Source organism: Sceloporus undulatus, chromosome 1 (assembly GCF_019175285.1).
Source record: "Sceloporus undulatus isolate JIND9_A2432 ecotype Alabama chromosome 1, SceUnd_v1.1, whole genome shotgun sequence".
In the NCBI taxonomy this organism is placed as follows: domain Eukaryota; kingdom Metazoa; phylum Chordata; class Lepidosauria; order Squamata; family Phrynosomatidae; genus Sceloporus; species Sceloporus undulatus.
In genome coordinates, this window is record NC_056522.1 from 321,542,512 (window position 1) to 321,569,302 (window position 26,791).

Sequence of the window (26,791 nt, forward strand, 5' to 3'; positions counted from 1 at the left end):
TTCAAGTTGATATTTTCCCTGTTCCAGAACAGCTCTTAATGTTTTTGTCTGAATACAGTGACTTCAGTATATGGAGCATTACACACACAAGATTCCTTTCTATGCAATCACAACTGACATCAGGACTTAAAGGAAAGATTTGAGGCCAGGGAATGGTTAGTTGAAAAAGGTTCAGAATAGGTTTAGTAATTTTGAAGGCTGTAGTCTTCAAAGTTCCGTTTATTCTAGAAAGTGGAATACAGTAGTACCACCTACTTGCTTAATATGAGAGCACAGTGTTTGAATGTTGGACCGGGACTATAGAGTATCAGGATCTCAATCCCTGCTCAGCTATGGACACCCAAGTTACATTCTCTCAGCTGAAGAAGATGGTAAGGCACCCACCCACCTTTTGAATAAATCTTGCCAAGAATACTAGGGTAGGGTTGCCAGAAGTTGGTTTACATGAAGGATCATAAAAACAGGCTGCTTTGTGGCAACCTTTACCACCCCCCCCCCACTTTTATTTATTTCAGTTCCACAAGGAATACTAAATCAACAACAAAAAAATGTTCAAACAGGCTTTGTTAACAGAAAAACACACATATGAAATGCTTAACAGCCATTTCCATTAGGGTAGTTATCTGGATGGAGTTGGGTGGTAAGAAAGAACACAGTTCACTGAAGGAGCCTTTCATGATGGGGTTGGGTTCAAGCAGAAAGTGCCTATATATGTCAGCAGTTCCTGATGGTGGTCTGGGCAAATGTGACATAGTGGTAACAAGAGTTGACCAGTCCTCACAAAAGGAGTGGTTTCTTTCATCCATTACAGGAATTGATGGTGTAGGAAAGTATTTCAAGTAACCATGTATTCCAAACATTTTTCCAGAGTTAAATCTCCCGACGTATAGTGGTCAACTTCAAGTCACATGCTCTCAGCCTCAGGAGAAGGCAATGACAAACCACCTTCGAGCAAATCTTGCCAAGAAAACATGATAGGTTTCACTTTAGGTTCACTATAAATTGGGAACAACTTGAAGACACACAACAACAAGGAGAAAAGGGGTGAGACTTTGCTTTTGTGTCAGGGTGCATCCACACTAGAAATAATGCAGCTTGACAGCACTTTAACTGCCATGGTTCTATCCTACAGAATCCTGGGATTTGTAGTTTTGTGAGGCACCAGCACTCTGACAGGAAAGATTAAAAATCTTATAAAACTGCAAATACCAGGATTTCATAGAATGGAGCTACAGCACTTAAAGTAGTATCAAATTGCATTATTTCCACAGTGTAGATGCACCCTCATTTATTCGGCAGAAGACAAAAGAAGGCAGGTAAATCTCTAGTACTGGCATTGAAGATATTGGCAGCCTTCTTCAATTTGCTGGGTTGTAATATAGCTTGATATCGCTGGCTGGGGATGTTTGGGGTTGTAATTCAACTTATCAGGAGGGTGATAGGTTAGGGAAACCTGATGCATAGCTCTGCAGTCTAGGATACAAACTAATGTGATGACATGGTTATGTCCCTAGTTCTTGCTCAGTTAAAATGGCATCTCCATGAATGAAGTAATTTTCCACTTTCTGATACCTTTATTGTTTCTCTCACCCGGTGTTGACATACAATATTCACTGGCTCTCAAATCAAACCATTTCCTCCGGCTTTCATGGGTTAAACTTAGAATAAAAGGGTTGTCTTTTGTTTTGTTCCATTTTTTCCTTTGCTGTTTGCTGCTCCAGAGACTAGGATGTGCATTTCAGCCCTGTTTCTAACCTGTGTTGACATACAATATTCATTAGCTCTCAAGTCAAACCATCATTTCTTCTGTCTTTTGTTCCAATTTTTATCTTTTAACCCCATTCCCCCCTCCACCCTTTTTACATATGGTCTGCACCCCAGTTTAGTCTCAAATTTGGTCCAGCACCACACTGCAGACAGTGGGCATGTTGATATTTTGTTTTTTGTCTCAGAACTGGGGGGCAGGGGAGTTCCTGTCTGGGAAAGAGCAAACACCCACCCATCTCATCCATCGTATTTGTCTCAGATTGGTGAGGTGAGGAAAGAAGTGCATGTTCCACAAAAAGGACAAGTGGGGGGCAAATACAACAGCAATGCTCTTCTGCGGTAATCTAGGGGATGATTGGTTTGGGGGACATCCTTTGTTGTCGCTGCTGCTGCTTCTGGCAAGTCAGATTTCAAAGCTTTCATTACAGCATTTGCAAGGATCTGGAGATATTGCTACAGCCATGCCTCACATCTAGTGTTTGATGGATGATGGAGGGCCAGGGACCCTTAATGGGCGCTCTCACACTGGAAGAAAATCTTTACTCCTTTCCAGGATTTGACAGGTGCCCAAGTAGGTTGTGGAGATACAGAACTGCATGAGTACATTACATGAGTACAACAGGCAGTTTGATGTTGGATGCCACCCAATGTCACCTGCTTTCCTTGTCTCTTCCCTTGGATGTGCTATGCTGGAGATTCCTGTCACTGATCCTGGTTCTGCCTTGCACTGCTTCCTGTGAGTAGAGTATCTCGTGGCCCATAACTTTCTCCTGACCTGGAAACCAGTTCCCTGCAGTGCATATCTGCCTGATTGCTTCCAATCCTGACTATCTGGTCCATCTGGTTTGTCCACCTCCTGCCATCCCTTTGTTGAGACTTTAGTTTCTTTCATGGGCAGCCTGTTGAACCACATATGTGGATCGCCTCCCTCCCATGCTTGGTCTGTCAGCCATGTCTGGTCCTATGAGATGGAGTATACAATTCTGCACTCTCAAAGGGCTACAGTAGTTAGCTGAAATAGCAGATGTGGAGCTGGAAAGCATCTGCTTTAATTAGTGCTGCTACTATAATTTGTTGCTTGATTATATTTCAGGAACAGCTGAAAGAACCGTATGGGTTTCTCCTAAAGACAATTTAGATTAAAGAGAGAGATGACAGCAGTGGTGCTCAAAAATCCAAAGAGCTGGCATGCGGAAGATGAAATAGACTTGTTCTCTGTTACTCCAGAGCACAGAATTAGAACTAAAGGGTGGAAATCAGAAGGGAACAGTTGACTAAACATCAGGAGAAACATTTGAATTGTGGGAACTCTTTGACACTGGATTGGTCTTGGAAGATGGTGGACTCTCCTTCACAGGAGGTATTCAGGCAGAGACAGTGGATGGCCAGCTTTCAAGGATGTTCCAGTCCCATCTTATGTTGCCCATCTTGAGCTGAGCTGAGCAGGATGTGTGTAAACTAATTATCTACCAACTCTGCAAATCTATGAATCCATTTAATTTGTTTCAGTTGAAGATAAATGTTTCAGTCTATAGATGGGGAAACAACGAAATGAGCAAAGGGGGTGGATGAGACACACCAAGGCTGCAGCTCTAAGTGTATTCACAAAGTAGTATATTACTCTGGGAAACTCAGCATGTCTAGTGGTTTGAGTGTCAGATGAGACCTCCCAGAGACTAGGAATCAAATCCCTACTCAGCTGTGGAAACCCACTGAGCAATCTTGGATAAATCACACTCTCTCAGCCTAAGAGAAAGGCAATGGCAAGCCGCCTCTGAATAAATCTTGCCAAGAAAACCCTATGACAAGGTCACCGTTAAGTCAGAGGCAACTTGAAGGCACATAACAAAAGCTACATTAGAAGTTGATGCTGGACATAGTTCTAATTAAACATGCATAGTAATGCAACAATCTCGTTAGGGATAATAGTCTTGAGTTATCCCAAAGTAGATACAGTCAGTTTGGATACATCTACTAGTGCTCAACACATACAGTCATTTCTAGAGCGGCCAGTCATGTAATGCTTTTAAACAGTGTAGACCTATCTATTGTGATTTTATTCCTCTTACTGTGGGGGAAGCATCTCGTCATCACAAAGACGATATCAACTACTCAGCTGGGATTTAAAGCAGTTAAGAATTTATATAATTACTGAGAGCATGAGCTAGCATTTGTAACAGGCATTACAGCAGAACTTTGTATTTGGATAATATCTTGTGTCTGATATTCCTGACACACTTGAAAATATATGAATTAGCACCCTTCGGTTTCACTTGAGACTGCAAAGTATAAGTGCCAACTTGTGGTCTTTTGTGCCATAGAAGTTGCTTCCCACACAGCAAATTTTTAGAAGTACTTCTGTGAGTCACTTTGGCCTACAGTATCACCCAATAAGTGTATTCATTCCCTTTTATTTATTTTTTGCTTGGAGTTTCTCAGAAAGTTTAGGGTAAACAACATGTACACTCAGAATCATCTGAGAATTATCCCTATTTGGTTTGGTGGCTAAGTGGTTGTAGGACTACAGACTGAAGGACTTAATTCCTCCATTACATTTAGTGAAACAGAGAAAATTAACTGTAGCTGAAATGTGTGGTCTACATTAATAAAATATATAAAGGACCTTTTAGATTAACTAGAATGAAGAAATTTCTGGCATAAGCTTTCTGAGGCTGCTGCCACATTGCAGAATCAGTGCAGTTTGACACTGCTTTATCTGTTAGATGACATTTTAGGATTTGTAATTTTTTGTGGCACCAAAGCTCTCTGAGAATGCTAAATATATCACAAAGCTACAAATCCCAGAATTCCTTAGCATTGAGCCATGGTAGTAAAAGTGATATCAAAACTATGTTAATTCTGCAGCATGTTCTTGGAGAGGTTTCCAAGAATGGAATGTATGCATTGTGGAATCATACACCTGCAAAGCAGAGCTGGATGGTGGCAACTACAATGCTGTTATGAATAGCAAGGCTGGATTACCATAAAATCTCCTTTCCTAATGACAATAGAAATATTGATTGATTTGGGAAGGCTATCACAATATATGAATACGATGAAAAGATTTAAGAAGTTGGGGAAGGATAATTACACTGGTGGCCCATTATCAGTAAGAATTCATTTTCTGTCATTTTGAATTACTTTGAAAGGGCCACCTGCTTCTGTTGTTGGAATACAGTGATGTTCAAGATTAATATAGATTCTTGCCAGCAAATGACAGTTAATTAAAGATGATTGCCTTCCTACTATGTAAGTAACCCTGACTGTGTTTCAGACAAATGGGCCTCACTGACTTGTGGCTAATCTTTTTGTAAGTTCCTTTCTCTCATATTTGCAATAATGGTTTCTGCTGTGAAGAACCATCGAAACATCTCTGCTGATGTTTCTAGAAAGGCAGTTGAGCTTCATGGAATGCATTTTATTAGGACAGAGATAAAATACTTTGTTTGGGATGAGATGTTTTAGAAATAAATAGCCCTCAAAAGGAACAGCCTACTATAGATTAAATATTTTTAGTGGACAGAATTCTTCTTAATATCTAGTGCCAGCTATTTTTTAAAAATCATAACAAAATGCTTTGCCCAGAAATAAAGCTGACAGAGAACAAAATCTGTTGCTTTTGTTTCTTCTTTTTAAACAAAAATAAACAGAAATGTTTTTTTAAAAAAAGATACTTCAGACGGGAACAAAGCTACAAAGCTATAATTTTGTTTCATGATGTTACTCTATGAAAAAGGAGATTTGAAATTGTGAGTGCTTTTAAAGGACGTGGATTGCCATAGTAACCATTAACTTCTAAGGACGACACACATTGCTTGTTTAATTGAAATGTGTGTTTTGATTTTTGCTCTTTTTATATTTGTATTTTGATGAACAGAAAGCTTCCAGTAGTAAACACAAGGATAGATTTTCACATGCCTGCTTTTTGTTGTTGCTGTCATTATTGTTTTTGTTCACTGACATTTTTAATGTTTACTTAGAAAATCACAAATTGAGATTTAAAATTTCCAGTAATATTTGTTTGGAGAACATGGTGCATTGAACAAATCAAAGCATGTGCATCATTGGGTACAATAAGGCCACACTGAGTTCAATGGGAGAGTTAAGCACATGCTTATTTTGCTTTGGTTGTAAGCAACAGCAGCAGTTAATTTGGGCTGGATTGTTAATTTGGGCTGGATGTATGCCTTTCCTAATTGATTGCTCTGCTGCAAATAAGCCATTAAAAGATATTTAACCAGATTCTTGCCTAGGTGTCATCTCTTCAAAACATGCTGTTAACTGCCTTTGAGTTGATTTTAATTCATGGTGACCTCATAAATGAGACCTATCCAAGACCTCCTGTCCTCAACCCTTTGCTCAGGTCCTGTAGGCTCAGGACCATGATCTACCTAATTGAGTCTAGCCATGGGGTATGTGACCTTCCTCTCTTTCTACTGCCTTCCACCTTTCCTAGCATTATTGTCCTTTTTTATAAGTCATGCCTTCTCATGATGTAGTCAAAGTACAACAGCCTCAATTTAGTCATCCTGACTTCCAGGGATAGCTTGGGATAATTCAAGGACCCATTTATTTGGCCATGCATGGTGTCCTTTGCATTTTTCTCCAGCACCACATCTCAAATGAGTTGCTTTTCCTTCTATCCACTTTCTCCACTGTCCAGCTCTCACATCTGTACATGGGTGATGAGAAATTATAGGACTTGGATTATTAATACAATCTTATAATTTAATACAATCTTGTGTCTCCTTTTTCAGGGTTTGGAAAATGTACTGATTTTTTCCCCAGTCTGTGAGCCATTGTTTTGTTTTCCATATTTGTTGGCAAATATAAGTTAGAACTAAAGTTGATTTTGTCTCTGTGGACAGTAGCAGTTTTATTGGTATGTCATCTGTTCCTGGTGATTTATTCTTCTCAATTTCATTGAAGGCAGCTTTCATTTCACTTAAGAATTTGGGGTTCATTTTTGTATGATTCTTCTTCCAATTCTTCCTTTCATTTCTGTTACATATTTTTTTTCTGTATATTGCTTCCATTGTGTTTTTATTATGTCTTGGTCATGTATTATGTACCTCTGCTCAACATAGAGCATCCTCACCCTTGTTTTAAGTATCTCTTTGATTTCATGGCTCATGTGGAAGAGGTCTCTGGGAAGTCATGGGCATGAATCTACAGAACATGGAGGAAAGGACAGCTTGGAGATGTCTTATCCACATTGTTGCTATGAGTTGGGGCTGGCTCGGGGGCAGTTAACAACAACGAATGTGATTTTTGTATTGGCCATTCAGTGATGTATATGTGTACAGTCACCTCTCTGGTTGTATGGAGAAAATGTTTGGGATGAATAGATTATTGGCCTCGCAAAACTCTATCAGTAGCATTCCTGATTCATTTTTTGATCCTAGTCCAAATTTTCCCAATTCCTTATATTTTCCTGATTCAATTTTATTTCTGCTCTGCTTCCTACTTTTGCATTCCAGTAACCTATGATCAACAGGAAATCTTGTTTTAGTGTGTTGTTAGTTTCTTCTTGAACTCCATCATAGAATATCTCAATTCAAAACTTATCATTAGTTTATGAAAACATTTATTAAACATTTATTAAAACACCTGGACAATTTCAACAGGAAAGAGAAAACCCTTAAAGTAAAAAAGGTTTAGCTACCAGTCCTGAAAAATAGCAAGATAAAGACTCAACAAATGCAAATGAGAAATCTGCCAGGGTCAGGGGTTTCCCAGCAGACAATGAGCACTAATCAAGCAGACATTAATCCTTTTTTGCAGACTCTCCCACCCTGAGGCCTGCCATTAGCAACAGAACAATCCACATGCAAATCACTCCTGCCTTCCCAGGTCACACAATATATATACCCAAGTCTTTTCCAGGCAAGCATTCTCTGAAGATGCCAGCCACACATGCGTCAGGAAGAAACTCTTCTAGAGCATGGCCACATAGCCTGAAAAACCCACAGAAATCTAAAGGTAACACTGTTTGGTGGATTTTTGTTTGAATTTACTAACTGGGCAACACAGCTACCCCTGTATGTCTGGGGAATGATGTGTGTGAGAGTGTGTGACAGTGAGAGTCTCACACACTCATAACACACACACAGACACGTATCTTTCCCAAGACAGGCAGAATGGAATCTGATAGGACAGGATGAAGTGGGAGGAGACCATCCAACTGGAATCCAGACCGAGGAGGCGAGGTGGACTCCATCAGATCAGGCGCAGGGAGGGAGAGGCACTTCAGCACCACAAGGACTGGACAGCTCCCCTTAGAGTTCCTGCTTTTCCTTCCATATCCAGCCAGGCATCCTCGACCAGAAACCCTGCTTAGAAGCAGCTCTTCACCTGGGCAACTCTCCTGATCGAGGAGCCCCTTGGAAGGAAACCTATGAGGCAACCCAAGATACTTTTCTCCTACCCCAAACTACCTGTGGCTTTCTGGGCAAGATGAGATAAAAGATAGGGAAGTCTTTTCAAGGCATTTTCCAGGCATTGGAAGGGAGAGCCCTCAACCCAAGGGGAGGAGGAGGGAAAAGGGGCTGGCAGCTTTCTTGAGCCTTTTCTTTCCTTTGCTTGAGAGGATCCACTGCTTGCAAGGAAACCTGATCGCCTGCAAAAGCAAAACCCCAGCCCAGCGCTCAGAAGAGGCGAGCCAAGCATCCTGGATCCCCACCAGCTCAGGTAAGGGCGGGTCCAATGAGGGTTGAAACCAGGGTGAATAGATGTCCTCCATTTCGGCCTTCTGTCCAGGGGCACTCCAAAGTGTCCTCCATTTGGTGCAGGACTAACAAGCATAACAAGCATGGATTCATATTTCTTTAGCTTTTGTTCGGGTGTGTTCTACATTTTCCTTGTATGCCCTACATTTTGCAATGCTTTGTCCTCCTTGCCGGGGAGGGCATCTGGTCACCCTGGTTGAAACAGGTTCAAAAGACCAAGAGCAGTTCCAGTTCCCAGAGCTATCGGGAGTATATTTGTAGAGCTCGGAAAAGTTTCTTTCTTTCTCTTCTTCTTCTTCTTCTTCTTCTTCTTGTCTTTTCTCTACGTCGCCTCCTCCCCCTCTCCTCCTCCTCCTTTCTTTGATGGACAGTTCCCATGATCACAAACCAGCACACACATTAGGGATTCTGGGGGTTGTAGTAGTTGAAAGGGGAACTTTTCCACACCTCGAATTTCACATTAATTCTTGCTGCCAGTTCTTCTCTCTTCTGTGCCTATTTTTATTGGAGAACAAGAAGGGAAGTTCATGTGAAGCTCTTAAATTCTTCCCCAGCAGTGATCATAGAATCATAGAGATGGAAAGGGATCCCAATGGGCATCTAGCGCTCCAGAAAGATGGTCATTCAACTTCTGTTTCAAGAAACCCAAAGAAGGAGAGCCCATCATCTTCCCAGGCAGTCTCTTCTGGTTTGAACACCTCTTACTGTCAGGAGGTTCTTGGGATGGGTAACTCTGGTCGGCTAGGGGCAATATTGGTGCCTTAGGAGACCTTGGAGGGCTATGCCTGCTTCCGTTTTAAAAAGCCCCCAACTGCAGTGTGGGGAAGTGTGGGGACATTTTCACCATAATTTGGGTTTCAAAAAAGGCTTCTCCTGTGCCTTAATTGGCCCAAGGGGGTGTAAAATGTAGTGGAAATGCATCCATATCTCCTAGTGGACATTTTGGAGCATGGGGGGGGGGCGATGTCAATGTTTTGAGGAAAAAATAGCAAAAATTGTTTTTGAAACTTCGGGTCATAACATGGTCTCCACACCCCCTGAAGTGCATTTGGGGCATTCTGAAGCAAAGAGGGGGAGGGCTGGGAACAAAAAGAAATAGCCCTAGGGACCACATGTGGTTTGCAGGCTGCACTTTGCTGAGATGGAATCTCTTTTCTTCTAACCTGAACCTAACTGGTTTGTGTCCTAATCTCTGGAACAGCAGAAAACAAGCTTGCCCCATCTTTTACAAATTGTTGTTGTTGTTGCTGCTGTATGCCTTCAAGTCATTTCTGATTTATGGCGACCCTATGGCAACCGTAAGGCCATAAGTCCATATAAAGGGGTTTTCATGGCAAGTGTCTTCAGAGGGGGTTTGCCATTGCCATCCTCTGAAGCTGAGAGGGTGTGACTTGCCCAAGGCCACCTGCTCTCCAGAGTTATAGTCCAAAGCTCACCACTTTGATGTGACATTCCCTCAAATATTGGAAAGGCAGGGTATAAATAATAATAATAATAATAATAATAATAGTAATAATAATTACATCTAGCTATCATATCACCTCTCGATCATCTTTTTTCCAGGTTAAAGACACCCAGAGCCCTGAGCCATTCCTCATAGGGTTTTGTTTCCATACCTTTTTATAATAACACTTAACACTTGTGTAGACTTCCAAGTGTTCAAAGCACTCCTTCGCTTTATCTGGCTGGAATGCTCTTGGTGAACTGGCTATGTTGGTGCAGATGGCAATGGTGATGGCAGAAAGAAAAAGGCCAGAAGCGCAGTAAAGCACAGAAGAAAGGAGCTGGATAAAGTGGGCATATTTTGTATATCTTTTCTTGTCACCAGCGTGTGACCCTGGAGGAGCTGCAATTTTGAGTATATTGTACCAGCAGGTCTCAGCTTAAAGCTAAGACAACGAACTTGCAAGATCAATATTATTAACCTGTATCCATACTGAGGAATATATTTTATTAAGTGAATCCAAAGGGCACAAAAATATGTGGTAGCTTTTGAGATCTTTAAATCTCTTTATTAGGCAAGATTTCACAAAATGTAGATTAAAGGTGGGGAACCCGATTTGACGCCAGATTGTGTAGTTTAGATCACAGGGTCAGATATGAGTGTTTCCTTTCTCGTTGCCCTACCTGCTATTTGTTTGTTTTTTGTGGACATTTCACCAGATGAAGAGAACTGGAGAACCTGAAAACTTGCCTACATTTTTATGTCTTTGGGTCAGCCTAATAAAGATGTTAGATATAAAGATTTGGAGGTTTACAAAAAAAAAAATTACTATCACAGCTACCCCTGCTTTTTGTATTATCCCTCGTATTTCCACAGGGTGTGGAATGAAGGAAAGATGCATTTGAGAGAGAGTGTGATGTGCCTAATATTGCCCATGGAGTTCAGGCAGGAATGAAATTTGAACCAGAGACTTCCACGTTCCTAGCTTAACTGCCATACCAGCTCCTATATAAACCATTGTACTACATAGTAGGATACACAATTAAGTCATTATTGGTTTAGTGTTGCTTTTGTGTGCTGCATGTTTTTAACCCTTGCTCTTGTTTTTAATGCATTTAAAAATATTGTGGACGGCATGAATTTTATGTTTTTAATTTAGCTGTATGCCACGTGAGGGACCTTGGTTACTGGATATGCTAGGGCTTTAATGAATAAAAGAAAACAAAGGAATAGAACAATTTAGAATTTCTTCAAAAACAGCACCACACCCAACCCTCCCTGGGTTGGGGATAGAAAATCCACAACTCTATTATCTTTTGCTTTCTGCATTGCATATTGTAGAATTTGTGAATTTCTGTTTTCCCCCTTAACTGAATAGTGTCTGCAGAGTAGAAGCCTAATGATTGTTAGTTAACTCTCAACAGCAGAGTCTAAGAGATTTGTGTTCTCATTGGTCATGCTGTTAGCATGCTCCCTTTGGAAAAAGGGGGCCAGATGCCAAGCAGCTTTCTAGAGTCTGGTGAGAAGGAAGCTGAATGATGTAAAGCTACTTTTGATCAGCTCAGTGAAAAGAGTCAAGTTACAAGATTTCAATTGTATAGACACTTTGAAATGTGTCAAATGACAGCATGGGAAGGACAGAGCACTGGGTTTTAATGATGAAGGGCAGAGCAACTTTTGTGATTGTATTCAAGAAAAACATTGTTGGGTTGCTGCCCAAATGGCACATGAAACAGGGTGCTGGTGTACCTCTGCAAAGATAGAAACAAGATGTCTCCAACGTTTTGGTTTGGTTATTTTGGCCAAGCAGGACCCCTTAAGTGTTTAGTTCTAGCCTTTCTCTCATGACAGGATGTAGAGTTTCCCATTTACAATTTCAGTGGTATTGACAGGAGAGGGAAACACAAGTTTTGATGAAAAGCATTCCCTGTAGCTAAAAAGTGTCTTAAGAGTAAAAGGCAAGTACAGCTGAGCTAATATTCTGTCATGGAAGGTTGGTTCCTGCACCGAAGTCTGTGGTAGCAATTTAAGATGAGAGCAAATAGTTTATAGAACTTAGGGCCACTCCATATGTTATACAGTCCATGCATGTTATAGGATAATATATTGGCAAACCTGTGGCACATGTGCCCTCTCTGGCATGCGAAGCCGTCTTGCAGGGCATGCAGCGGCCACAGCAAGGAGGAACGTGAGTCTGAAAGAGTGTGCCTTGGGTCCCCCCCCCCAAAGTCCCACCCCAGGAAGGCATATGTCCTACTCCCAGAAGTCCTGCCCCTAGAAGGTGGAAGTCCTGTCCCCAGAAGTCCCACCCCCTGGAAGCTCTACTAGGTAGCTAGGAGTGGCTGTAGTTTTCAATATATGGGCATTAAAACAACAGCAATAATCCAAACCATTGGCATGGTTTGGATTAGATGGCACTTGGGGTCTTTTCCAACCATAAGATACCCCTTCCTCATGCACACACATGTATAGGATCACTATGAATTAAAAGATATGCTTTGAATAAAGTGTGAAGCAGACTAGCTGTGGCAGGTTCAATAATACTTGTATATTTGGGGGCACATAAGACAAAGGGAATGGCTACAGCACACATATTGGATTGATTCCATTGATACAGATTGAAGGATGAGTTCCTGCACAGATCTCCCACAATATAACATAGGGATAGGTAACACAAGGATGGAAAAGGAAAAAGAGCATATATATCGTATACCCTTGACTGAAAAATGGTACACACCTTCTATTTGGGATGGTCATCCTCTTCCACTGAGTGTGTAGCTTTGCAAGGGATGCTCATGAAGTGATGAGGGAAGAATGGGACACTCACCCAGCCAGCCAGATCAGATTAATCAATCCTGGCAATCAATGAGGTGAGAGATGTCTCAGTCAGATTACCCTCACAGCCAAAAAAATTACAATTATCAAGGTAGCTTAAAGGTGCAGTCACAGCATCATAGAATCATGGAGTTGGATGGGGGCCTTTAGGCCTTCAGGTTCAACCCCCTGCTCAGTGCAGGATCTCCAGATAAAGCATCCCCTGTAAGTAGTTGTCCAGCCTCTTTTTGAAGATGTCCAGAGAAGGAGATCCCACCAACTTTAGGCAACTGGTTCCATTGCTGAACCACTCTTGCTGTTAATCACTTACCTGAAAGCCAGTGCCACTAAATTAAACAGGATCTTTTAGTAGACAAACAGAGACGGGTTGTCCAGATACAATCTTATACACATTTACCTGGACATAACTCCCATTGAACATACTCCATCTTAATTCTGAGCAGACATGCATAGGAGTGTACAGTCAGAAAATTGGACATAATCCTTTAACTTGCTTGTTGCCATCTCTCTCTCTCTCTCTCTCTGTCTCCCCCCTCCCCCCACACATTTTAAGAAGCATCTTATAATTTCACTGATTGCTACAGGTAAATGTTGGAAGAAAAACTGAATACACTTTGCATTAAGTATTTTTTAAAAAACCCTCAAATCATCTAATTTAAGCAAAAACACTTGTAAGAAATACCCAAAGGGTACTTCTAGATAAGATTTACAGTAGTTGTGCAAATTTTTATGGGTATGTGTGTCCAGATAGCATTGTCTTCCATTTATAACTCCTTCATTTCTCCAATGCTTTGCTTCCCTAAAATGCCCAAACCAAATATGATTGGGGAAGGAAAGACAGGGTAGTTGTATACTGTCTTTTTAATAGTAGTTTAGAAACCTTCTGCCTGGAAGCACTTTTCAGCTGAAATTGTAACCACACTTGAGCAAAGGTCAGGCCCGACTCTTACTGGTAGTCCCACAGAGAGTAAACCCAGTGAATCAATGTGCATGTAAATCTCATTGATTAAATGGGTGTATTCTAATCCTGTTAATCCACTGCTGGAAACTGTGTGCTTCTTCAAATATTGCTGAACAACTCCCATCCACTCTAGCCAGAATAGACAATGGTACCAGTCTGGCTGGAGGAAATAGCAAGGAAAAGCACAGATAAATAATAAATATATTATGGTAAAGAAAGCAATGGCTTCAAATGTTTTGGCTCAGATGCATGGACACTTTCTCTTTCCCTATATTTGCCATGATTCAGGGCTCGCAGACTGAGATGGTAATCTCAGGCTGCAGACTTGTGGTATCTTAAAAGAATAGCAAAATGTTAGGGATACAATCCCTTACTTCACTGTCAGAGTTGGGAAGAGGCACTGGTGGGATTTTCTGTCTCTGGTGCCAAAACAATCTGGCTGGTTATGGCCCCAGTGCACCACTGTTTGGGGCACAGGAGAGGAGACTGTTTCCTGCTCAACCTGGCATGATCTTTCTTTGCAGTCAGTGTCTGGTACCCCCATATTTTTGTTTCTGGGATATTTTCCTTTTGTAGCATCTTATTCCTGCTCTTGCTGCTAGCATCTCTCATTCTCCACCATGCACCCTAGCTTAATCCATTTCCAGGCACTTCCACTGTCACCACATGAGGAATAGGATGCCATTGTTAACAGGACTGGGAATTAGGGTGTTATGGTAGGAACTGGTCAGCAGCTCCATCATGGGATCCACACTATTCATGACTGTCTGATAACTAAAAACATGCACATAACTTCCCATCCACTTTTTCAGTAGAAGATATTAGATAACACATAACATTTTAGTATACATTTGGTGAGATCTTAGCAAAGCTTTAGTGTGGGTTGAGAACTGCAGATTGCAGTAGCCTTTCCCAAGAGTGTCAGTTTGTGAAGAATGCTGAGAGTTTCACATCAACAGTAAGTGCCACACTATTCCCACTTCTGCTATTGCAACTGCTATTCCTTACAAAAGGGATCAATTACTATTATCCTCATTTTGCAGACGTTTCCCTCCCCCTCGTGGTGTAATATGGAATAACCAAGTTTTGAACTTTCAGTTCAAAAACTGTACCACTCCTGGCGTAATGATTTTTCTCAGCTTGGCCATGAAACCCTGTGGGTGATCTTGAGCAAGTCACATGCTCTCAGCCTCAGGGAAAGTCAATGGCAAACCCCCTCTGAACAAATTTTGCCAAGAAAACCCCTTAATAGGTTTGCTTTAGGGTCTCCATAAGTCGGAAATGATTTAAATACAACATTTTTTTAAACTTTTATACACATACCGAAACCAAAATGTCAGAGCCAGACATTATTTGTGGTTTCTTCTACTTGGCCACTTCTATTCTATTAAGAAATATCCTGACATTTATTTATCTATTTGCTACATTTCTCCTCTTGTCAGCTCGAGGGCTATAGCTGGTTTTCCTTTCTCCTTTCTTTCATTCAAGTTGTCTTCAGAGCAATCCTGTGAGGTAGGTTAAAGTGAAATAAATTAATTGACCATAGGACACCCCATGTGTTTCAAGGCTCAGGAGGGAACTAAGAGTGGTTCTCCCATTTCTCAGTTCAACATCCTAAACCTCTATAGCACACTTGCTCCTTTATCATATGGAAGCTACACCATGAACTTTACAAGTTTTATTTAAAAACTGATTTAGCTGTTTTTTTAAAAAACTGTTTTCTTGCTGGCAGTAAACTGAAGTGTCACTCTCCTATTGACAGGCAAATGTGCAAATTTGATAACCATGCCCTCTGTTCTATCATCCTTTTGGCTCATTTGCAGATTTTGGAAGTATTACTTTATAATAATAATAATAATAATAGATTTATTTCTAGCCCACCCTATCACGGAGAATCCGGGTGGGTTACAACAGTAAAATACATCAAGGTTACAATGAAACACACACACACACACACACACACACACACACACCAATCCCTATGCCCACCACCCAATCCCAATGCTAAAACAGGATTAAACAATCATAATATAAATACAGTAGAACAATAAAAACATTCAATTAAAATTTGGAGGAAAATAGGCAGATGAAGAGGCATTTTCATAGTCATGATCATGTTCATGTCAAGTTCGTATCCAGATCCCTATAGCCATATCTCTATATCTCTACATCTACCAGATCCTCCAGGCAGCATCACAATGCTTCAAAGATTTGGGGAATGAGGAAGGAGGGAAGGAATGGGATTTAAAATGATACTTTCCCAAGCTTTGGTTCTTTGTACACAATACACTGCATCAAGGAACTGCCTTCCCAAGGGGTACTTTCACATTACACAATTGTAGCATCATGATTCCAATGTAAGTGCCATGGCTTTATCTCATGGAATTTGCAGTTTAGGGATTAGTATTTAGAATTACATGCCAGAGAGCTCTAGTGCCTCACCAAACTGCAAATTTCAGAATACTACAACATGCTGATACGGCATCAAAGTGCTCTAAATACATTGTGTGAAAGGTTCCTGTGTGAAAGGGCAAATCCCAGGTTTCTGTAGGTATCAAATTGATATAAATGTCTATTGTAGATAGAATGGTAGAATCCTAGAGTTGAAAGAGACCCCAAGGGCAATCCAGTCCAACCCCCTGCCATGCAGGAATACACAGTCAAAGCACCCCTGACATATGGCCATCCAGCCTCTGTTTAAAGACCTCCAAACAAGGAGATTCCACCATTCTTCAAGAGAGTGTGTTCCCCTGTCGAAGAGCTCATACTGTCAGGAAGTTCTTCTTAATGTTGATGTGGAATCTCTTTTCCTGTAGCTTGAATCCATTGCTCCATGTCCTAGTCTCTGGAGTAGCAGAAAACAAGCTTGCTCCATCCTTAATATAACACCTGTTCAAATATTTAAACATAGCTGTCATGTCACCGCTTAACCTTTTCTTTTCCAGGCTAAACATATCCAGCTCAATAAGCCGCTCCTCATAAGGCATGGTTTCCAGATCTTTCACTATTTTGGTCACCCTCCTATTGACATGCTCCAGCTTGTCAACATCCTTCTTGAATTGTGCTGATCCTCTCCTCTGGGGTATTAGCAACCCCTCCTAATTTAGTATCATCTGCAAATTTGATAAGTATGCCCTCTATTCTATCATCCAGGTCACTGATAAATATATTGAATAGGAATGGGCCCAAGATATTCTAGACATGTCTCTCTGCTATGCTAGTTTTATGTTTTTGTTTTCAGAAGCATTTGATCTTGAGAACCAGGACAGACTCTCCCTTTGTGCAAAGTGAAGCAGCCACCTGAAGCAATGCACTCTGCGACTCATGAAAGGGCAGCCAATGATTAGTTATATGTTTATTGCCACACACGGGCAAGGGTGCTTATGGGATTTTGTGTCTCATGTGCCAACATGATCTGGGACCTTATTGCATGAAGATCCTATTGTGCAACACTTGCGTTGTCTGTAAAAACACGTTTTAAGTAAGATTGTTATCTTACCTTGCACACTTTCATAACCAATGCAGGATTAAAGCATCTATTCACACTAAAATGTTATAACACACAGCAGCTACCCACCACCTCCTCTGAAACACACATACTGTGTTTGAAAACATCCCCAACCTTCACTTCCCTCTTTTCCCTTGATTCAAAGGGGAGTTGGAGAGGGAGAAAGACAGGAGTGGCTGCCAGATGAGGAGAAAGTGTATTCCTGAAAGTGCTGGATGGCTCTAGGATTCCACAGCAAGAACCTTCCACGGAGAAACAAACTGGAGAGAGAATGAGAGAGCGAGTGTGCGACCTGCAAATGATTCCTCTGCCTTGATCTGGTTCTTCTGTCCTGGAATGCCACCTACTAAGCAGCAGTGCACCCTTCACATGCCTCCCCCCACTTTCATCTCTCTCTCTCTCTCTTTCTCTCTCTCTCTCTCCTCATCCTGAGCCACCACTCAGATGCAAAGCCTGGATGGAGAGGTTTGCTTTGGGAAGCCGCTTGCTGCTTGGTGTGTCTGTCTGTGTGCAGGGACGTAGCCAAGGGGGGGGGTGTTCTTGGGGTCCGGACCCCCCTTCCATTAGAAAAACGAATGGTGTGTGCTGCTGCGCCGCCACCGCGCCCAAGCCCCATTATAATGGTGGCACTTAGTCTGGACCCCCCCTTCCTAAAATCCTGGCTACGTCCCTGCTGTGTGTGTGTGTGTGTGTGTGTGTGTGAGAGAGAGAGAGAGATAGATTGGGAGGAAAGGCAAGGCATTAGTACACATTGTAATGACATTGGCTGGACCTCCCCTGTTCACCATATCACTATTAAAGTACAACCCACTTACCACCCAAAATCAGCATAAAAGCACAATTAACCTTTCTCATAGGAAATCATAGCACAACAGAAGCAGCCAAGGAGGTCATTACCAATTTTTTCTTCTGTTAGTTACAATAAAATGCTTTTAAAACAGTCTCTCACAGGTCAACAACAGAATAGCCGCAACATCGTGCAGTAAGCCCCACCAGAAGGTATTACAGTATTATTCAGATGCAAAACAACTGGTAAAGGAACAGGAGTCCTGTCCCTTACAGTATGTCACCTGGCAACACAAGCAGTAGGGAGAGGTCCTTTAACACTATACAAGAATAGCACTATATTCCATTTTAAATGCTATGGTTCATCTTATGGAATCCTGGGGCATGTATTTGATGAGATGTATTTCTGAGAGTTCCCCTACTTTCACAATGGCCCCAAAACACTACAAAATGCTGGAATATCACTTCCTATTGCACTTTCAGCCAATATATAGCCAGGTGTTTTTTTTTGGGGTGATGGTGATGTTAACATTAAGGTATGTGAGAAGTCTTGGGGTAGAAAAACAAATGCATCTTGCAATGGTTTCAAGCACTGGGGGCTTGAGGTGGAATTACCCAGATTTTTTTATTTTTAAGAAGGTTTGGGGTTTTTAGAGGTCACACTTTGATGCCACATGTTCCCCATGGGTGGCACTTTGCTAATATTTGTATATACAATACAGTGCTATGATTCCATTTTAACTATTATGGCTGCATCCTATGGAATTGTGGGGCTTGTAGTTTGGTGAGAAGCATTTAGTATGCACAGCTAGAGATCTCTGGGGTCCTTAACACTATACAGTTACAGTACTATGATTCCAATTTAAATTGCCATGGTTCCATCCTATTGAAACCTGGAATTTGTCATTTAGGGAGAGGTATTTAGAAATCTCAGCTAGAGAACTCCTCTAGTGACTCATCAAACAACAAGCCTCAGGATTCCATTAGATATAGCCATGGCAATTAAAGTGGAATCATAGTGCTGTAACTGTCTGATGTGAATGGGCCCTTAAGTTCTGTGCTGGAGGCGAATCAAATAGTAATAGTGTTGTCTGGTAGTGGATGTGTCCTCTCTTGCCACACAACTATCCAGTGCTGTTTGCTTCTGATGCTTGTGATGCTGCCCATGATCATGGTTTTTTCTGAAATATTTGGTACTGGTGAACATGTTTTGGACAAAGAGGAGGCCACCATTCTATGTATTTTTCTGTATATGAAAACTTGCCCTGAACCTAACACCTCCCTTACCTAAAATAGGCCTTGTATAAATACAGCTTTCCTCTCAAATCTAGCAATGGAGTGCAGTATTATCCCCAGTTTGAACAGCTTGCTTTAAAGGTGCAAATGTTTCATCTATTTGCTAAAAATGATAACTGCATATTTCTTGCAAACTCATCTGAAAGGAACATAGATAACTCTCTCTTTCATATAAATGAGAAATGCTAAGCAGTTTGCAGTGTTGAAATAATAACTTTCTCTTCTCAAGGAAGAGAAAATAAAAGCCAGGCAAAAAGGAAAATCTCTTTGAAACTAAACCATTCACTTTGAAAAGTAATACCAAGCATTGGAGGCTATAATGATCAAAATATATATAAAATAGGAAAATCTGGCAGTAGCTGCTTTTTACTTTCAAGCCTAGCTATCAGTCAAAATTTAAATTTAAATCAAGGACCAACAGAAGCTATTTCAGTGTCATTCCTGTAAAATAAGACTCAAGCAATTGCAAAGTCAGGATTATTTCTTTTCACCTCCAGCCCATGGCCTTCTCTGCCTCCAGCTTTCATCTTGGACTATGGTGGACTGCCAGTGCTTCTTAGGCACCATGTTTTTATTAGGTTGCTGTGATGAATTCCCTCTCTGGGTTGTCACACATATATCAGTCTTGGGTTCCCGTCATCCACCTAACTCCTGAACTCTTTTAAACCACTTCCTTTTTTGGTATTTGGTAGTCCTAAAGTGGTTACAGTGCTGGATAAGTGAATGTCTTTCTTGTATGGGTTCAGGTTTGTATCTGTGTGACTGATTTCCTTCAATACTCTCAAGTGAATGACTCTCAGGTAGAGATGTAAAATAAAACAATAGCAAAGATTTATTGTAAAACAGAAGGTGTACAGAATGTACATTTATATGTATGATGTATAATGTGTATTATGTCTGTCTTGTTTGTATTTCCTTTTTATGTAATAAACTTTTTTTAAAATAAAAAAACCAGAAGGTGAAAACATTAAAATATATAAATGTATTGCATAACAGAAGGTGAAAACACCTAAACATTAAAATGTGAGTTAACCCATGGTATTGATGGGTGGATTTGTTACTGGTTAACAGTCTGAACTCAAAGAGTGCTTATCAATGTCTCCTCTTCATCCTAGAGAGAAGGGACTAGTGGAATGCTTTATGGTTCCTACTGTGGCCCAAATAGCTCTGAGAACAGGTTCAGCGTTCAAAATGATCTTAATGAATTGCAAGAGCTTGGGCCAAATCAAACAAAATGAATTTCAATAGGGATAAATGTAAGGCAGCAATTTTAGGCAGGGAAAATCTAATGTACAAATAAAGTGTGTGTGACATCTGGCTTGAAAGCAGTACATGTGAAAAAGATGTAGGGTCTTAGTAAGAACTTCCTGACTGTAAAAGTGGTTTGACAGTGGGACAGATTGCCTTAGAGGGTAGTGGATGTTCCTACTTTGGAGGTGTTTAATGAGAAGGTGGGTGCCTACTTTCAAAGAGGATTCTTGCAGTGGTTGACACTAGATTAGATTATCTGATTAAACTTTCAACACTCTGGTGTTCTGACCCTTTGTAAACTGGTGATATAATTGTGTCAAGGCAACAACTATTTTTAATACAAATTAATACTTTCCCTGAACCTGTTCCTCATATTCTTCACCAACAACTCCTCCGCTCGCTCCTTTCCAATCCCTTCCAATTTCACCCTCATTCCTTTCTGCTCCCCCTCCCCATTTCAATTTTATCTCTGTCTTCCTGATTTCCCTATCTGTCTCTACATCATTCTCACCCCTTCCTGATCTCCTTTCCCCCCCCCCCCCCCTTATCTAACCCTGTCTTCATCTGGCCTTGCCTTCTTCTGGAGAGAGTTAGCATGATATAGTGGTTTGAATGTTGGACACCAACACTGGAAGACCAGAGCTGGGTGACCTTTGACAAGTCACACTCTCTTGACATCAGAGGAAGGCAAGGGAAACCCTCTCTGTATAAACTCTGCCAAGAAAAATTCATTCTACATTTGCCCCAGGATCACCATGAGTGACATCTGTTGTCATTTATGTTTGCACAGGTCAGGACAGACGGACAGAACATTAAATGAGAAGTGAGGAGTGAAATCACAGACCTCATGGAACAGGTGAGTTTTAAGGAAGGAGGAAGGAAGTAATACCTTGCAGGGAGATCTTAGAGAAGTTACTTGTTTGGATTAAAGTTAGCAGTATAGCATAAATTCTGGGAACTGCAGTTAAAACAAAAGTAATTTCCCAAGCTTTGGAACCATGCAGGTATTTTGTTGAGGACAGACATCCCTAGACAGAGTAAGGATAAGGAACATAGACACTATACTAAGGAGGTCCTTTCAAAATTTTGGTGAGGGGCACCAGTGAAAATACTCTTTTAGGTGGGAACAATCTATTATACTGCAGAAGGCCATATGGCATATGAAAGAAAGCCTCTCTTAATAGCTGAAACATCTACACCAAAGACAGGGAAGCTATGGTTTCTAGCCACATCTGTTGGACTACAATTCCCATCAACCTCATTTAGTTCGGCCAACAATCTGTCCTGATTGGACTAGTAGTCCAACAACATTGGGAAAACCACAGAATCCCTGGTGGCACAGTGAAGGAGCCCTGGTGATGCAGTGGTTCAAACCACAAGGGTATAAGTTCAGTACCAGCCAGGGGCTCAGGGTTGACTCAGCTTAGCATCCTTCCATAGGTTGCTAAAATGAGTACCCAGCTTGTTGGGGACAATTAGCTTACACACTGTAAACCACTTAGGGAGTGCTTAAATGCACTGATAAGCTATATAGAAATGGTTTTTTTGGTAGGCTTTTTGGGCTATGTGGCCATGTTCTAGAACATTTTCTTCCTGACGTTTCGCCAGCATCTGTGGCTGGCATCTTCAGAGAATGCTTGCTTGGAAAAAGTGGGGGTACACACAGACACACATACACGCTGTGTGAGCCTGGGAATGCAGGAGTGATTTGCATGTGTATTGTTCATTATCTGCTGGGAAAGCTCCTGACTCTGAATGGTTTCCCATTTACATTTGCTAAATCCTTATTTTGCTATTCCTCAGGACTGATAGCCAAATTTTGTTCACTTTAAGGGTTTCTTCTTTTCGGTTGAAATTATCTGGATAATAATAATGATCATCAATTAGCACTAATCCTCTTTTGCATTAGCCTCCCAGCCTGAGGCCTGTCATCAGCACAGAACAATGCACATGCAAATCACCCCAGCCTTCCCAGGCTCACACAGTATATATAGATCCACTTTTTCCAGGCAAGCATTCTCTGAAGATGCCAGCCACAGATGCTGGTGAAACGTTAGGAAGAAACTCTTCTAGAACATGGCCACATAGCCCGAAAAACCCACAAAAAACTATGGATGCCGGCCATGAAAGCCTTCAACTTCATATATAGAAATGTATTTGCTATTGCTATTGCTAACTTCTGTCATAACCTACCTCATCAACAGCTGTAAGATATTGCCAAATCTAGTGTTCCATTTGCCTGTTCCCAATGATAAGACATACATGACTGTTAAAGGTCCAGATAATAAATGTGGAAAAGACGAACAATTTCATGTTCTGAATGGCAAAAGAGGGAGGTTACACTTGACTAGAAATTATATGAGGATATGTATGGAGAATTTCCTTTTCTTTCTTTAAACAGGAAATGGGTGTTAGCATTGTTGAAACACTATCATTACCAGCAAATATTACTCTCTGGTTAAAATGACAGATGATAAAAGGATTAAACAGCCTTAAAGATATGAAAGGGTTCTACACCATGATTTGTTATCATGAGAGTAATCTTGCAATTTATTATTTATAGGGTCAGCTGTAGTCTCAACATTGTGCAAAGTAAAAGCAATGACCTCTCTTTTCCAGCAAGTTATTTATTTGTTATCTAACCAAATTTCCCTTTCCTTTTTACACTTAAAGAAAACAGAAGAAAAAAGATGACATAAGCACCATTATAGCCAAAATCCAAGATGGCAGCTCATTGCCAGCTACGGAATGATTCCTGTTCAAATAGTTCGGCTCCCATTTTCACAGGCCTGGATCTCCTCTTCGAATTGAAGCCTCTCTTTGTTCCTCTCTATGCCATACTAGTACTTGTGGCTTGTACAGGCAATGTTCTCCTCATTGTTCTGATTGGTTTCACCAAAAAGTTGCATAGCACCACAAATTTCCTCATTGGAAACCTGGCAGCAGCTGACCTAATCATGTGCATTTTCTGTGTTCCATTGACTGCTTCCTATGCATTTGAAATGCGTGGGTGGCTCTTTGGGATGTTCATGTGTTACTTTGTCACCCTCATGCAAGTGGCCACTGTGTTTGTGTCTGTCCTGTCTCTTACGGCAATTGCTGTGGACCGATATATCGTTGTCGCTTACCCCATCCGCAAAAGGATAAGATGCAAGTCCTGTGTCTATATAGTGGCTTTCATTTGGTTACTCTCCATTGTGGTCTCCATACCCACTTCCATGCACACCCATTACCTGGATCTAAACAGCATTGGTCATGACATGATTATCTGTGAAGAGTTTTGGAAACACCACAAGACAGAGAGGCGCCTGTACTCTTGCCTGATGCTCCTGTTGTCCTACATGCTCCCATTGTTGGCTGTGTTGGTCTCCTACTGTGCCATTTCTTATCACCTTCAGAAAAGGAATATCCCAGGAGCAGCATGCCACAACCAGGACAAATGGACTAAAAAAAAGCAGAAGACTTTCCGGATTCTTGTTATCTCTGTCATATGTTTTGCTTTTTGCTGGCTCCCCCTTCAGGTGGTTAACCTGATCAGAGATATTGATGAGGAATTTGCCATCCTTGACAAGAGATATGTGAATGTCATCCAAGTGTCTTGTCATGTTGTCGCAATGAGTTCTGCATGCTTCAATCCATTCATCTATGCTTCCCTCCATGACAAGTTCAGATTCCACATCGGTAACTATTTTTATCACAGGAAGAGGTCAAGCATTATATCCCGCAAGGTCTCCCGGATGACCACTTGCTCCACTTTGGCAGATAACCCTGTGGTTCTATCAGAGAAAATAGCACTGCAAGTTGGGCCCAAGCGTCATTTTGGCGAATCCAGTACAAACCTGTAAGATGGATCCCTGACTATGTGCATACCATGAATTAGTTCGAACCTATATACACAGTTTCATGAATCATGAAAGAAAACTTCCTGTTTTAATTCTGTAAAAACTAGTTATCCATTTCTATAACTGCACCTGTGACTCACACTGTGTTTTCTTTATTATCATGTCCTGCTCTCTTTTCTATTTTGGTTTAACAGCCTAAGAAAAATTCCTGTAGAGCTTGCTGAATATTTTGTTTGGTGTTGTTGTGTGCATGTGTGACTACTGTGATCTATGGCAACTCCATCCTAGGGATTATTTGGAAGGATGTATTCAGAAGGGATTTGCCATTGATTTTCTCTCTAGCTGAGAGAATGTGACTTGCCCAAGGTTGCCTAGAGGGCTTCCTTGGCTGAATAGGGATTTGAAAGTTGGTTTCCCAGAGTGCTAGTCCAACATTCATACCACTAAAACACACTGATGGTATTTTGTATGGCCTACCATTTACTTCAGTTTCCTCCCTCCCTGCCTGGGTAATGGGGCTTCAGCTAGAGCTGGGGAAGAATCTCCAGACCCAAGCAGTGTATACTTTCTGTCACCTAGTATGAAACTTGGATCCCATGCTGCCTTGGATCTTGTGCAAAGGTGAGATATAAATTAAATATCGGCAGATGATAGATAGATAGGTCCACTGTATTATAAAAGCTGAAGTCAAATATCAGGTTTATGGGAAAAATCTGCTAGGTTTATAGGACAAAATTTCTAGACATGGCTTGCACCCAATTTCCATTTCCCCCTATTCTTTAGTGCACCACACTGGAAAGACAGATGTGGCTGTGTATGCTGCGTTTTCATGCAGCACATTCATAACTTTGTATTGTAATACACACATTAAGACTATTTTTCATGAGAAACTGGATAAAATAGAAAAAATAAAATAAAGGTTGTGAATCCATTTGGCAGAGTTTTAATGCCAGCTTTGAAAGAAAAAAAAAATTATAGCATTCAGAGATATGTCAGAAAGGAAAATACCTCACTTAACAATTGATGGTTGAGAAGAGGAAATGCACTTACATGCCAGATCATAATTTCAAGATGAGGTTTTGTTTGTTTGTTTCTTGTATATATACCTGAAATGTTTTTACTTCCCTCATTACTATCCTAAAAACTTTCACAGTACAGTTTGCCCTTTCTTTATGTGGGGGATCCGTTCCAGACTCTCCTGCATAAAACAAATACCGACTATGCTTTAAATGAATGGGGCTTGTGCACGCAGTGGCACGGCGGCGTGGTGGTATGGTGGTGCGGTGGCATGCGCGTGCCATGGACATGCATCCCGTTCATGCCTATGGGATGCACCACCCCTTCTCCCCGTGTGGCTTTCAGCATATGCTGAAAGCCATGCAAAGTGCACCCGTGTATAATGCAGGTGCATTGTATATGTCAGCCTTCCTAGTTTGGCTGCCTGTCTGGCCATCTATACTTCTGCCTATCATCAAACCATTAAATATCCAAGAACATCAAGAAAAACTTAGCAATTTCTGATTATCATCTTCTGAAATCTACTTAGCAAGTGTGACCAATGTCCTTAACAGGGCAGTCTACACCTCATCATTAGGCATTTGCCAATGTAGGCCAAATCCCCTCCCTCCCCAGCCCTGTTAAGGGGCAGCTAATATTTGCCCACAAAAAATGATTTTAAAAGGTTTTGTGGTTAAAGAGGGTGGCAGAAAAACTGTTGACAATAATGGACCAGGAACCTTAGTTACAGCAGAGCATATAGCAGCACTCTACCCACACAGCTGCATGTCCCCACTACCCTGGTAACTGTCAAATCCCGGGAGGGACCCCCTGATTACCTGTGGGGAAAGAGGGAGAATGGAGGCAATACAGATGAAGAAGAAATTGCTGGTGTCATCTTGGAGAGGAGAAATGAGGATGAAGTGCATCCTTCTTTTCTTTCTTCTCAGTATCCAAAGCAGATGCATTATATCTGAAACGCCTCCATCCCATCCTCACCAGCAGGTAGCAGTGACCTCTTCCAGGGTTTGACAGGGGAAGGGGAGGTTTGGGATTATGGTGTAATGTCTCTTTAAAGCAAATCTGCTTTTGCTTCAGCTGTACAGTATTTAATGGGCTGAGATGCCGGTTGTTATCAGATGTTGTTCACAATGCTTCGTTGAAGTTTGTGAAGAAATAAATCTTACCTCTGAGTCTTATCTGACTGTGAGTTTGTCTTATTGCAACAGCAGGCATTACATGGTGTTAGATGTTGATATGGAGTCTTCTTTATAGCAGCTGAGAATTCGTTTGTTCTAACTGAAGATATGGACTCATTCTGGTCTCCACCTCTTCTTGTTTTGCAAGGTAATTTGACTGAGAACTAGAGGCATTTGG

General features: G+C 41.2%; 1 protein-coding gene across 1 annotated transcript; it reads left to right on the top strand.

Moving 5' to 3' along the window:
* The first annotated feature begins 8,010 nt into the window (after window positions 1-8,010).
* LOC121919059 (prolactin-releasing peptide receptor-like) lies at window positions 8,011-24,733 on the top strand. The gene is made up of 3 exons (XM_042445264.1): window positions 8,011-8,457; window positions 21,367-21,432; window positions 23,250-24,733. Exon 3 carries the CDS (start codon window positions 23,300-23,302, stop codon window positions 24,419-24,421), a length of 1,122 nt encoding a protein of 373 aa, XP_042301198.1. The 5' UTR covers window positions 8,011-8,457; window positions 21,367-21,432; window positions 23,250-23,299; the 3' UTR covers window positions 24,422-24,733.
* The last annotated feature ends 2,058 nt before the right edge of the window (window positions 24,734-26,791 follow it).